The sequence below is a fragment of the Hylaeus volcanicus genome, chromosome 8 (genome assembly GCF_026283585.1).
Source record: "Hylaeus volcanicus isolate JK05 chromosome 8, UHH_iyHylVolc1.0_haploid, whole genome shotgun sequence".
Taxonomy (NCBI): Eukaryota; Metazoa; Arthropoda; class Insecta; order Hymenoptera; family Colletidae; genus Hylaeus; species Hylaeus volcanicus.
The window spans coordinates 7772998-7788133 of record NC_071983.1 but is presented as its reverse complement, the minus strand read 5'-3'; the positions used below and the strand labels follow the sequence as shown (position 1 = coordinate 7788133).

General features: G+C 41.5%; 1 protein-coding gene and 1 non-coding gene across 5 annotated transcripts in view; both read right to left on the bottom strand.

The window, feature by feature from the left end:
- The window catches only part of LOC128881625 (homeotic protein distal-less), a 137190-nt gene extending 122706 nt beyond the window's left edge, over nucleotides 1-14484 (bottom strand). For 2 of the 4 annotated variants that reach the window (XM_054132872.1, XM_054132874.1), the window contains exon 1: nucleotides 12042-14484. In XM_054132872.1, the coding sequence (XP_053988847.1) occupies nucleotides 12042-12537 (496 nt within the window). In that variant the 5' untranslated portion in view covers nucleotides 12538-14484. The remainder of the gene's footprint in view (nucleotides 1-12041) is intronic. The other 2 variants (XM_054132873.1, XM_054132876.1) reach the window with 1 other exon arrangement.
- Nucleotides 14485-14612: 128 nt separating this feature from the next.
- Nucleotides 14613-14718, bottom strand: LOC128881677 (U6 spliceosomal RNA). The gene has a single exon (XR_008458146.1). It is a non-coding gene; the product is annotated as a U6 spliceosomal RNA (small nuclear RNA).
- Between the last annotated feature and the right edge of the window lie 418 nt (nucleotides 14719-15136).

Below are 15136 nucleotides of genomic sequence, written 5' to 3'. Positions count from 1 at the left end.
CAATGCCAACGTGGCCGTAAATCCATTGTATCGAGCTGGAGGGCAATTCGCGTCAATCTAACGCGACGTATTTCTCTTCGCCGTTTATATGGATTCGTCTGGGATTTACGGTCGTAATGTCAACGCGTTCGTTCTGGAAACGCGGCTAAGGAAAGACAAATTACCGCTGAGAATTTTCTCGCTTCACGATCTCACGAGAAGGTGTCGATAAGGTGAAATTGAGATTGATTGCGAAATTAAAATTGAGACGAAGATTGAGTTTGTATCACAGAAAAGTAGTGAATATATAGAAACTATTATTATTACATCTGTTAATTTTCTTTTGAGATGACTAAGAGTCTCAACACTTTTATACCTTTCGTACCTATTGTGATTTGTTATGTACTTAAGATCGTTGCGAATTACGCCCATTTGCATTGATTTAGTTTTATATGTTTTTCACCAATTTGGCGCAAATAATATTTTGTAAATACTGCATGATTCATGTATGAAACGACACCTGGTTAAAATAAAAATAATTTAGTTCAAAATTGTGATACCTTCTTGTAACATTTTATTTTCTAGAAATAGAACTGCAGTAAAATCTAAAAAATATCCACATTGAAGTATTAATATACTTAATCAGTCCTCTATAGAAAACCATTAATACCTTCTATGTTTTTGCATAATAAATAGTCGATAGTAGTCGAGTGATGAAATATATGCATAATATAAAATCTTCATCGAATCTAGTAAGAAATGTGTTTCAACATGTGTGAAATATTGAGTAAGTATGAAACAAATGTAGAATACAAGAAATGTACAGAATGTGCGAAAAGAATCAGGAATGAGCGGAGCATGTGAGTGAAATGAAGTCTTTCGTAAAAGTATGAAAGAAGTAAGGAATGCGTGAAAAGTAAATATATTAAATTTGAGTGTAAATTTAGTAAATATATTAAATTTGAGTGTAAATTTAAATATTACAATTCTTCTCGTTACCTTTCGCAACTGGCGAGAGGTTATAGTCGAAGGAGGAAGCAACCGTATGCAAAGCAGTCACTGAAAACTGACCGATCACCTGGAACTTGACGGTTCACCGTAATTCACACGGGTCATTTGCGAACCCGCGGCGCGTTCTTCGCTCCCTTTGTGTACGGCGCGGCGTACCTACGTGCACCCTGTTTCCGAAGTAGAACGTGAACAAAATCGATTCCCACGAATAATCGGTCTGATAACTAATATAGCGATTTATTGACCTTCTAGTTTCAAACGCGATGAGACGCTTGCTCGCGGTGACACACGATACGACTGGCACAGAGTTGAATTCTGAATACGATTTACTTTAAGTTGAAAGTTTACGAAAGATGGCAATGTTTGAAAATAATTATAAGGGATGCTAAGAATGCTTTTGATTGTATTTGTTGTTTATTACATGAATAGATGTTTCGGAATTATTTTAGAGAATTTGTTTTTATTGTTGGGTACCTTGTATGCGAAATATCAAAAAGAAACAGGTGGGGGGCCCTTTACTGTATTCTCTGTAGAATTTCCTTATAATTTACATTATTTGTAGAGTTTCATTATAAACTGCATTCTTTGTTGAATTTTCTTATACACTATATTATTGAATTATACGCCTAACTATTAATCGTTTTAGTTTCTCCCAATCTTGCCAACAGTTACACAACGTTTGATGCTCGGTAGTTTTTAACATTCGTTCTAGTTACTCTAATCTTTGAGGCTTAACGGACGAACTCTAACGATAACTCTAATTGAACAACATATCGCCTTTTTGCACTGTAAGAGTAAATATCGCCACGATCGGTTCACCTTGTTCCCGCCATCGTCCAGGACCGACGTTTCACCGTAGCCTCGAACCAGAATCCAATTAGCCAGGGGGTTGTCTTGTACTTTCAGCCGAGTTGTGCATTAGTCACCGACCTGCCTAGCCACGGAACCAGCGGCCAAATTAATCCGGAACGGTTCAAAGACAATAGCGCCTCCTCGAGTCCCGAGGCTGGCGGCGGGTCAGGGTGATGGATTAGGTATTAAACGGTTGTTTTCACAAGGATTAGGAGCGGCCGCCAAGCCGAAAGCGGGCTCGTAGCAGGGATCGGGCATCGGGCGAGATCTCAACGGGAGGGCTGGACCTCGGGGATGATGGTGACGCCGATGACCGGAGAACTCGGGGCTCGAGGATTTGCGCGGAAGTCGTGTTTTCTCCGATGTAGATACATCCGCAGATATCGTGCCGGGTCTCGCTCAACCGGATCCCAGGAATTCGTTCGAACCCCCCCAGCTGACAATGAGAAAAGTAGGGTTCGAACGCTCGTCACGCAAAGTGCATCGTGCATCAACTAGCAGCCCACCGACTATTAACCGTTCCACCGATTCTCGCTTTTTCCACGCGTTTCCGAGCTACTTCGTGTTCCTGATGACGAATTCCTGCTTTCCTGCTCTACCCTCCTATGTTAGGCACGGAATCTTTCTCCAGGAAACTTTTTTTTCAATTGGTGAAAGTATATCAAGTATTTATGTCATTTTTATGGCAACAAAACGGGATATTTTTAGCGAGTGTTTTTGTAATAATACCGTACGCGCTATTTATTAGAGTGAGTCCAAGAGTTTCCTGATTCTTCTCTCTTCTTTTTGTGCCACTTTTTAACGAACGTTTAAACCGCTGAAAAGTATATTAGTTCTGTGTTACGTACGCTGTTTTGCGGTTCTTCAACTGTGTTTTTAGATCGCGTATTAAGTTGGAGAAAGAGGAAAGATCGGGACACATTTTTCTAGTTTTATAAATAATAGAGTTTACAAAGAAATTCTATAAGTAATGCAGTTTACAAGAAAATTCAACAAAGAATGTAGTTCATAAGGAAACTACGAATATAAAGTGTGTATTACAAACAAATAGAAGTATTCGATAATGTTTTCTCAAATCATAGCCGTTTTCCAAGTCATCGTGTATTGCATAAGAAAAAGGAATTTATGTTCAAATGACCAAGAATTCCTTTTGTACGCGGTGTGTAACAAAGTCACGAATAAACGGGCGGTGGTGTGTCCATAGCCCGAGAAGGATGTGCAAACAATAGCGTGCTCCTTGGTAATTAACTCGATCTTGATTCCAAAACGATATTTATTATTTAACTAATCCAATCGCCTCCATCAGCGTGTCGCCATCACTGGTAACATCGACTTGCTAATTAAACGGCACGTTGTCGGATTTTTGCGATTCGTTGCGCGTATAAACTTGTCGCGGGGATTGATTACTGACAATAATTACCGACAATAGTTACACGCACTCTTTTCAAAGTGGTGCGAAACAACATACTCTTACTTATAGAAGTCGAATGTACATTTTCGAAAGGACTAAATAAATGTATCAATTTTACTATTCGATATATTGCAAAATATCTAGTTACAGTTCTGTGTTTAGGCTATTATAGATTTTATTAAAGTATAATACTATGGAATTATATCCAAAATTTTATTTTATTTTATTTCCATTAAAAATAATATTATAGACATTTAAGAGATTTTATTCGTCTTAAATACTTGAGCTTGTCATATATTTCAAATGTATTGCAACTCGAATATAGATACATGATTATTTATTTTGAGAAATAATTGAATTCAATTGTTATCGTGATTTTAATTGATGATCTTGATCGCTCGATTATAATTTTATATTTGCATATATATGTCAATATAAAAATTGTTTGGCAAAATTCGATATGAAGCAAATACCTAAAAAATATTTCTATTTGACATAATTAATCACCTTTCTACAGTTAATTCATTTGAAAATGTCAAGATATCAGATAAATAACATACTTTCAAAAATTGTAACAATTAACGTCCTCGTGATATATTTCAAGATTTGCACCTTCTTCTGACACAAATCGAATTATTCTATTCTCAAATTTGCATAATTGCGTTAATATTATTCCCCTTGGTAACCACTAAACGTCTACACGAAAAGAACTGTAGAATACGATACCATTTCATCGAACAACTTCTCTGCACATCGATGCGCGCGTGTAGATATCGAAACAGCTCGATGTAAAGTGATACTTATCTCCGTGGTATCGATATTAATACGGTATTATTCCCATTACCGACCATGGTCGCAGTTCTCCAAGAACTCGAGTCTCCAGCTAGCATAATAATTTATGGAACCCAACCACGGTGAAATTGTTATACTAACGAGAGAAAATGATCTATAATCTACCCGTGGGACCATCTTCCCGTGATCGCAAACGCATCGAAACGCGATCGCTGACAACCCTTTCGCAGCCGACGGGGGACACGTTGATCGGAACTTTTTCAATCGTAGTTTGCAACAAACGCGATATGGGCTCGAGGAAGGAAAATACGAAATTGCCGAGAATTCAGAGGGTTGGTCGACGCGTCGCGAGATTCTTCGACAAAGGGAGAACCGTTCGCGAAGGGACGAACCCTTTTCGACGAACGCGGCACTCCTTCTTTTCCGTAGTAATTTTGATAATCCTACTGGCCTCGAGATTGCCTATAACAGACGTTCCCGCAGTTCTAAAAGGGGGTGGTTCCAGCTAGTCGGTGTCTTTGCGGTCTCTATAATGCAAAGACGCTACGCGAGACAGGTGGAGAGGAAGAAGAACCCCAGTCGTTATTCATTTACGAGACGCTAGGGGCTCCCGAGACTGTCGCCAGCCAACGGAGGATCCTTCTGTCTATTCTCAGAGGCATACGAATTGTCGTCAATCTGGAACTTACTCCTTTCGGTGTAAAGAACTGTCTAGGACCAGTCGACAACGAAGGTTCTTCTGTTGGATCTTCGTTTTACCTCGAAAGGGGTTCGTTGCGATCGAGTACCAAGAATGAAATATTTAGGGGTGAATACGAAATTGCATAAACATTTACAGTCTTAACATCACAATACGTTGCATAGTTCCGAAGGTACACTATTCGATACAGCGTACTGGAAATGGAGTATAATGAAAGAATAAGATACTAATTTTATTAATTAAAAGTTTTGATTTTATTACTAAATGTCAAGAGTATGCTATATGATATACTCTACGAGCAGCTGGACAAGATATACCATAGAAAACTTCAAAAAAGTGAAGGACAAAAAGGAGCAGGCAAAGGAGTCACAAAAAAAATAGCAGATCTCCAGAAGAAAAAAAAACTACAAGAAAGTAGAAGAAGACGTGAAATCAGCAGTAAAATAAAATGTCGAATCGTAGTAAATATTCCAACACAACGCGATTCCATTTTCTGATCGTGCAAGAAGATGGCTCCAAATGCAAAGACCAAAAACTGAAAACTATTCGAAAGTGCCTTTACAATCTTTCCTATTACCACTGCTGCGTTCCTCTAAAATTATTAGGCATAATCTCCCACAATAGAAATTTTGCACGTCTTGCTACGCATAATTGGCAATTTCCACACGTCCGCAATGCCCGTCGCGCCGAGGCTGACGAGCGCGATCAAAGAAACCGTGCGATACCGACGCCGCTCGAATCACCGTTTTTAATCGGGCACCGAGGCTCGATACTCATTTTCCGATAAGGTCAGCGAGTATGGAACGCGATCGCCGGAGAAGTCCGACACACCGGTGCAAAAGAGTGTCCGTCGAACGAGAAACGCAATTAGCTCGACTAGCGATTTCACGCAGGAAAGAAAAGTCGCGATCCGTCGCGCTAATACGATTCCGCGAGGAGCGGGGAGCAGAGACGGGAGGGAGAGTTGGAAGAAGCGACGGAAGAAAAGAACAGCCGCGTATCTGGCGGACCGAATGTATCCGTCTCTCGAGGACGCGCCAGCCTCGCGACTCTTCTCCGTTCAGCCAACGGGCTTTTTGTTTCGTTCGTTAGCCGCTTTGCGGGACTTTTTCGGGTCCCGAGAGGATTCTCTTTCCTAGCCGTATATCTTATTCCGCTTCCCGGCGTTATTGTGCCCAGGCCATCGACCGACCGCTACCTGCTACTCCAGATTCCCTCTTCCGTTTTCGTTCCTTTTTCTTTTTTCTCGAGCAGTCGCGGCAGGGAAATCAGCATAGACCTTCGAAGGTGCTCGCTGGCGACTCTTCCCCCAATTTCTCGACTATTTCTCAGATTGTTGATTTACGCGATTGCAGATTTTTTTTGGTAGAAATTGGAAGACGATGACGCGTGGAACGAAGCATTTTTAAATGGTGACGATTAGACCGCGGATATTTATGAAAATTCATGTTTTTATATGCACGGATGAAGGATAGAAACGTACGTTGAAATGTGTTTTGATTTCTAAATTAAACATGATCGAATATAAAGGCACATGATACTTTTCTATAGCTAATATATGAAAAATTATACTCGAAAATTTAAAAACGGTCATTTGACCGACCATGATGTGTTGAGCGTTAAATAGAATACCTTGTTAGTGTACCTGGATAGTATTATTACTAGACTGTGGATATGTATGCGTTTATGTACATCTTTGTATATTTTTGTGTATTTACAGTTGTCATAAATTGAAACGGCCATTAGGCTGAGACTTATTGTAACCAAGTTATTGTAACCAGTTAAACTGGAGAAATGAATTAATTACTAATATAAAAATGCGCAAATCTTGAGATATCGGAAAGTCGAGGAAAATACAAACACTATTTACGACTTGGACTTAAACCCAGACTTAACAATGACGCGTTCACGCGCGTATAATGCGCCCTAGATGAACGATTTCACGCAAGGGGAGACCACCATGTTGCCAAAGTGTCACAGCGTACCACAATGGGACATACAATGGATATAAATCGAATAGAGGTCGAAATTCACACTAATCAATTCATCATCGTTCGAATGACGTCTAACATGTTTAAAATAAAATGTTGACTTAATTAAAATATCATATTTCACGTTTGCAATTGCTATTTTTAATTGATATCGTTTATTTCGAAAAATATTTTCAAACTAAAAATTAAAAGTGTTAAAATAATATGAAGCTATTTAAAAAGTGGGTGTTAGCATATTTATCAACAGCAAGTATAGTAACATCGGTCACTTGATTACCAAAATTTACTAAAAAGGCACATCGGTTTCATGTAAGACAACGTGAAAGAAATTTCAACGACGCTTTTAGTTCAATAATCACTGTACTAATCGGTTTCATCTCCAATAGTTTTGGACACAAGACACTTTTTCACTTTATACGCTATCAAGGAAAATATATTTTTGATTACACGCGGACGATGTGAACTATAATATCACGATAGAATCTGACAGTTCTTGAACCGTTCTTGAAGTTTCAGCTTCTGCTCCTGTCTTCTTCAAGTCATATTTCAATAAGCACAAGGGAGATAAAAGCCACGACTAATCTGTCAAATATGCAATACTTAATAAATTGTGGATTTGTCTATTTAAAACTGATCACTTGTAACACACACTTTGTCCTAGTTCAGCACTGTTTGCTTAAAACATGAAACAAACCTACCTATTTCTTCGGTGCCATTGATAATTTATCAAACAAATGTTCGAATGTGCACAGAAGTGTAAATTTTAATGACATGTTAATAAGTGTAAAATCTCCTAACTGTAACATTTGCAACGAAGTCTAGCTAAACTTTTCAAGGTTTTAAACATAGACTTTGAGGCAACTTCTTGGTTTATAAACTGCGACAGAAGTAAATAGTGAAACGAAGTAACCTAGTATCGAATGTTGTTACCAACTAAACGTTAAATGGTTGCCTTTACCGTGTATTCTTGAATATTTCACGCTAATTACGGGCTATCAACTAATTTAATCAATTACTATTATCGAATAAAGTTTAAGTATACCTTCTCCCATCACTACATAGTAAAGTTTGGCGATATAAGACTTTACACTGCTATCTATTCATCAAGGAAGCAAAATATTATTGACTATTGACAGTCATTTATTTTAGGTGATCGCGATAAAAATGCATAAATGCGAAACATTTGTAAGCTCAGAAATCAGATTCAATTATGAAGCACAATCGGGTTTATTTGAAGAATTTTTAAACTAAATTAGCGGCTTAGTTGTTAACGATTATTTTAGTCAATATAAGAGACAATAATGGTATTTATAAATTAAATAAAATACTCTCTAACTGTATTATTATTTCTACATATGGAATTTTAGAGTCGACAGCTTCTTTAATGAAACTTTTTCCAATTTACGCGAGGAACATTGGACGGCACGAGACCCGACGGTCTTAAACAATACCTAAAGCTTCCTTCTTATTCGATTTTTGTTGTCAATTTAATTCAATTTTTAATATAACAAAATTCAGTTGGAAAGTTCTCTCATTATAGCAACGTTTAGAAGATAAAGGGCACGACTTGAATGTTATAGAAATATATTAATTCGTCTCAGTTTTAAATTTTATTCTCGAAGTAACTATTCGTAAAATTCGTTGAAAAAGTATACAAAAAAAATTTGGTAAAAGGAGTTAAACTGTTTATACAAGGGACAGAACCGTAGAATAAGTTTGCTTTGCATTGTATAGAGTGTCTTTGTACTGAAACCTAAACAAACTAAATTGGTCCATCTTCTAATAGACCATCAACAATGATTGATAAATAATTCTTATTGGATTTAGTGTAAATATAACCCACAAAGTGTAAAGTCACTCCAGTTTAGGTCTACAGCTGTCATTTCCTATGTTCGCCATCCTTGATTAACAAAATATTATTTCGTTGGCTATTCGAATGATTTCCCGAATAATTACTTTAAGAACAGACCGTCATCCCAAGAAGACACGAACGAAAGACGTGGCTGTCCTCGCTAAGAGATTTCGATGCTTACGAGAGTTTATCACCACGTAAAAATATACAAATTCTACAGATTTATGCTACGAACAAAATTTTCTTTCTCCGTCTAATACCAATTACAAACATTTTAGAACATTATCTATCTGTTCTAGAATTTCTTTATTACTCAATTGCAAATCTTGGAACTGACCGACGGAAAAGCACAATACGTCAAATTTAAACAAACGAGTATCTCAATTTGTTACTATCGATAAAATAATGTTTATTATAATTTCTCAAGATTTTTGATCGTACGAACTAATGAAGGTCTCTGAGAAATTTTTGATTAATTTGTTGTCGAGCGAAAAAGACTCGACATTCGAATAGCTAAGACCTGTCACTATGAAAGAGACTGAAAATTCTGTTTGAATTCTCCAATTCCGCAAATTTCTAGTGAAACGCGTAGAAATTGATGAATTATAGCGTCAAAGACCATACAAAAAACCTGAAGAGATCGCGACTAGGTAAAGTCCAGGTTCAATCACCACACTCAATTAAAAAGTTTATTTCCCTATCAGTCTCGACTTTTTTCGTAAGAATGTTTTGATTTAAATTCGTTGTCGAGCGAAGAAGCTCGACTCTCGATGCTCAAGCAATTAAAATCTGTCGCTATGAAAGGGACTGAAAATACTGTTCAAATTCCGCGCTATTTTAAATTTTTAATCAAACGTATCGAAATCGATCAAAGATTATACGAGAGAACTGAAGAGAACTATTCTAGATGGAGGTGAAATTGTACCATCACAATTTGTAGAAAGGTTTATTTCACTGTCGGTCAAGATTTTAACTGTTGACACCGTCGCTACGATGAAACCGTATCTCACGAACGGAAAGACGAATTTCAATCGCGTTCGTAGTAATTCCTACACGGAAGTAGACCTAACGCGACGGTTTTTCGAATCTTCTACGCCTTATAAAACTAATGCGTCGAAGAGCCTACGTCGAACCAATTGTCGTTAAAGGACACGTGAAAAACAGAAGAACCGAAACATTGTTACTCTATGTTGCAAAAACTTTGCCGTAGGCTCTTCAACGGCTCCCAGTTCCATGGAATCGTTAACCCTTCGAGTGCTAAATAATATTAGTCAAAACAATCGCAGGAGACCAGTGGGAACCCTGGCAATTGAATGCACGAAGTGACACTCTATTTATTATTGTAATCCTTTTCTTATTTTGAAGAATAATGAATGGAGTGCAAATTCGATGAAAAGTAGAATGTGTATGCACCTACGCCAAACGAAACGTTACTATTATTACATTAAATAATAGAATGTATTCTACAAGTATTATGCATATTTTTTGTATGTTTTTCATATCGATGTACACCATAAATATACAGTCTGCAGTCTACTAATGAATCTAAATAATTAAATTTGAAAACACTGACAATTGCGTCTCGAGCACTTAAGAGATCGAAAAGTTTAGCACATATATGCACTCATAAATCACACCTATGGGTTCATAGCACTCAAAGGGTTAACCACTGCCTCCGCTGAAGACTTGGACCGTCGACGGAGCAACTGGTACAATTGGACGAGTTAAATAAGATCCCCGGGCTCGGTTAAACACCGGTCCTTGTCATTCTTTTCTAATCTTATTTCTTTTCAACGATTCCAGATGACTGTTAGATAATCCAATCGCCTAGCCCCATCTCTATCGCTCGTTTCTTCGATCCCGAGTCGCTATTTTTGACAACCAAGAAGAAGAATGCCTCCGAAAAGTTCAAATCAATCCGTCTATCGTTTGCACAAGTGCGTAGATCGAATTGAACCTCGGAACGCGATCGACAAGGACGAGACCGGACGATTAGGTTACGACTCATAAGGAAAATACGCGAACTGTAACTCGAGTTGCCGAATGAAACTTTGCGAGCATGAAGATCATCATCGAAGTAACGTAATATGATGAAAATTGCAGGCGATCTTGATCTCTACACGTCGCTGCGTTTACGAGAATTTTCTTTCTTTTTTGCTTAAACGTGGATGGATTAACTTCAGCCAAATCCTTTGCATTTCGAACACTCGTTTATAATTCACCATATGTGTAATTAATAGAATGTTTATGCATTTATGACAAATAGAGGATAGACCTAGGCGACCTAGTCGGTTAACACGTTCGCTGCCAGAATAAAATTCGTGAAAATCTTTACGAAGTTAAAATTTTGTCTCGAGACTGTTGATGATTAGATAATTCAACAATTGTTGTAGTATTTGATTTTTTAACTTCTCCAAACTAACAAATTCTATCCTTTATTTTCATTATCGTCTCGCTTTTGGATATAATCGTTCAAGTTACTTAACGAAAAGTCCTGTCAGTCATTTCTGAGTAACATAGTGATCAACGCGTTGAACAAGCAGCGGTCGAAAGGGCATACGCACGAGCGTCCAGAAGCGTATCTCTTTTGTCTTCAGAAATTAAGCGACGAAAGCCGAATAACAGTAGCCAGCAGGCAGTCATCGACAAGTGTAAAGTTCTATGTATCGTCGATTTATACAAAATATATGACTTTTTCTTGCTTCATAGAAGAACTACTTCTATTCCGCCTAACCCATCGATCCCGTATCCTACATACATACATGTTACACTGTTGGAAGGTGAGACATGCTTTCATTTAATTCTCAATTCTTTGTCTGTATCTGTGAGAATATTAATTTGCATAAATATCTACAATCTAAGTATCACCATGAATTACATCGTTTCAAAGGTACACTATGCAACACGATGCGATTCCATTCGCACATTGTGTGAGAACATTGTTCCAAATGCAAAGGGTTGAAACTATTCGCGGTTACTAATCAGGTTTGACTCTCATTCACCATTGCAACGGGGTCTCTAGAATCTATTCTGCACTCGAACACACTCCGATCCTACAGTAAGCTTGTCACTTTGCGTTTCGTGTATCTTTCCCTATTCACAAGTTTTCTTCTCTCCGATCGTCTCGGATTATCGATGCTATTATCATCGAGAGTGACATTCTCGACCTATTCACAAAGTTTCATCCTCCACTTCGAGTTACAGTCAACGTATTTCCGTTCTTAGTCCACTTGTATCAGGATAGATCTAAACGATCGCTATCATGAACGATAGCACGCCGCAGAATGATACTCTTCGGCGACACCTTGGGGATCTTATCGAGCGCGTCGCGTCGCGTCGCAACAGTCCGAACGGAAGCGGCGGTCTAACGATTTCCAGGAACAAGGACAGCCGGATCTAGGTTAACTATCATCTATTATAAAAGTAGGAATAAAAAAGGCTGCGAATACATACAGTTGGGGTACTCACCGTCCTTGGGCGGTGAGGGGCATTGGGGCGCGTACGATCCCAGGTGATATCCGTAGGCGTTGTGTTGGTGCATGGGCGCGAACGGATATCCGGCGAGCGCGGACCTGGGACTGGGGAATCCGGCCTCGGCGTGTTGCTGGTTCCCGCTGCCAGGACCGGAGGTCTGATGTCCCAGCGCGCCGACCTGGTGCGAGAACTGATGGGCACCGGGTACGTTGTGTCCGCCAGGGTAACCGCCGCGTAGGCTCGCGGGGTTGTAGAGATTGTTGTGCTGGAGCTCAATGAACGCGGATTTTCCGCTCTGGGAGACGGGCGTGCTGGACGCGGTGCTGTCTCCGCCGTTGCCACCCTGGGGTCCAGGTGTCACCGATCCCAGGCCCGTGTGATGAAGATGCTGCTCCATGTCGGAGCCACCGCCGCCTCCTCCGCCGCCGCCAGCACCGCCACCGCCGCCACCCGACGGTCCACCGCCTCCCGACATGCTGTTCGGGGTCGGGGTGCTGGACGGACAGGGGTCGCCCGCCCCGAATGGGCTCCCCAGGTCCGTGAAGTTGAGCGTCGTCGTGCTGCCCGGACGCTCCACCTTAGTCGCGACGTCGATGCCGCCGCCACAGCCCACGGTTCTCGCGGACAAACTCGCCGACGACGTCGTCGCCGCCGCCGCCGTCGCGCGAATCCCGTACGGGGCCCGAATCTTGGGGCCTCTGGTCCCCGCGGGTCGCGAGCCTGGATGTCAACTACGTATCGGTCGTTACCTCGGCGGTGCTCGACATTGATTTCTCCAAATCACCTTTGCGACTAATCCTCCACTGTTCGATCTCCTTCACTACCACGTGTACACTGTCCCTCGACCCGTTCGTTACAATGTCTCGATACTCGCTAGCGTAGGATCACTAATCACTTCACCCAGCAACGGAGCAGCAGTTCTTCCTCGTTCTACCTAATCTCTTCACCACGTATACACTGTCCCTCGATTCTCCGCGAGAAAGTCCTGATATTCGCCGGAGTAGGATCACTAATCACTTCACCCAGTCGTCGAGCAGTCCTCCTTCTGCCTTGATATCTTCACCACGTGTTCACTGTTCCTGGAGCCTTCCTCGGAGAGTCCTCCTTCCACGAGTTTCGATCACTGACCACTTCACCCGCGACGGGAATCCAATGACGGTCTGCTCGCGGTCGCACAGTGATTTCACTGGTGTCTCGTGGATCACCGACGGGTACGGTCACTGGGTTCGCGGTCGACGGATCGCGGGTTCGCGGCACTGACGGAGGAACGGTATCGGTCCAGCTTCGCCGACGGGAACCGGTTATCTGTCGTGGCCCGCTGGTGACGGCACACTCGCGCGAAACCGCGTAGCCGTGATTTAATTGCACGCTCGCCGGATGACACACACGCGTGCGCGCGCGCGCACGCTCGTTCCTCAGCCAGCGAGTGCTTTTTCCACGCGCGTCGCGGCGATTATTCGCGGTGGAGCATCGCGGATGCCCGAGCTGGCGACGATCCGCCCGGCCAGCGCAGGGAGGAAGAAGAAGAAGAAGAAGAAGAAGAGAACGAGAACCGAACGACGAGGAAGAGAGAAAAGCACACACGCGCGCCTGGCCCAGTAACTGCAGTGCACACCGCGCGGCGCGGACCGGTATAATGATACATAATGAAGCCAGAGCCTCTCCCCGGAGCCCGGTGCGCGGTTTCGGAAAGTTGCCGCGGTGGCGCCACTCGTGGCCACGCCTCTCGCGCCGCTCGCCGCGCCGCGCGATTGGCGCGCTGGCTCTATCCCCTCCGCTCCGCTGTGACGTCGAGCCGATTCACTGGTCGCGCGGAGGCCATTATGGTGTCCCTATGGGCGGAGCCACGGTCGAGCCATGCCCGCGCTCTCCCGACGCCCTCGGGGCACACCGTCGAGCGGAGGTGTTCTCTCTACCTGTCCAGGGACCCTTTTCGTTCGTCGTGCGCGCGCTATGTCGCCACTACTCTCCACGGACTCCGTCGGGGGTATGGCTCAGGAGGAAACAGAGAACCGCCGCCCGCTTCTATGCACGGACCTCCGAGTTTCGGCCACCGTTGAGATTCTCCGTTCTCTATCGACCGCAAATCCGCCGGGAATTAAGGGTTGAGAGCTCCGTGTCATCTGGGATGCGAGTGGATCCCGCTGGAACGAGAAAGATCGGATGCTTATAGTTCTTCGCGATAGTACTCGTCACGAATTTGGACTAGGATTGTTCGAAGAAGGTTTATCGGTATACTCTCGCGAACAAATAAGTCGTTATCGTCTGCAAATATATCGGAACGTTTCGATAACTTGATGTTTGATAATCTACCACAACCGGATGCTTATCACCTTCGCGCTTGGTCCTCGTCACGAATTTGGACTAGGATTGTTCGAAGAAAGTTTGTCGGTGTACCCTTGCGAACCAAAAGTAATTCGTTATCGTCTCCAGATATACTGAAACGTTTCAATAACTTGATGTTTGACAGTAAACCTAACAGCTGGGTCAAATAACCGTTTACAAACTTTTGTATACAATTCTTATATACATGCAATATATGAATTATATACATATATGGAACGCTTCACAATTTTGCGTGTATTCTTGAACAGGGGCCATGCTAATCTTCTCCGTATCATTCCAATTTTAGTATATGTACTGCCGAAGCAAGTACAATATATGAATTATATACAATTATATATATTGTTTCACGCATCGTTCAATTTATTAGTATCGCGTGAAGTATTATTGCATTTAATTGAAAAAAGTGCCTTTGAGACTAATCATTTGTCTGATCATGAAAAAAGCAGATACAAATGAATTCAGGGGCGCCTGAATTGTTATGAAACGAAATGTTGAGTTGCAATTAATCTTTACGTAGTGTTTCAGGAAATCCATTTGAAATTTATGGTTTAATGATATAATTCGTTTGAAAAGTTTCAAAACACGGATACGTACACACGTACAGTTCACACCATACGTCTTAACAATAGAAACGTTGCTTGTTTTGTGTTGTATAAACAATTGAACTCCAAACGGAGATATCCGCGAAACAATTTCGTATTTTCAGTCTCGTAACTACCGTAGTATAA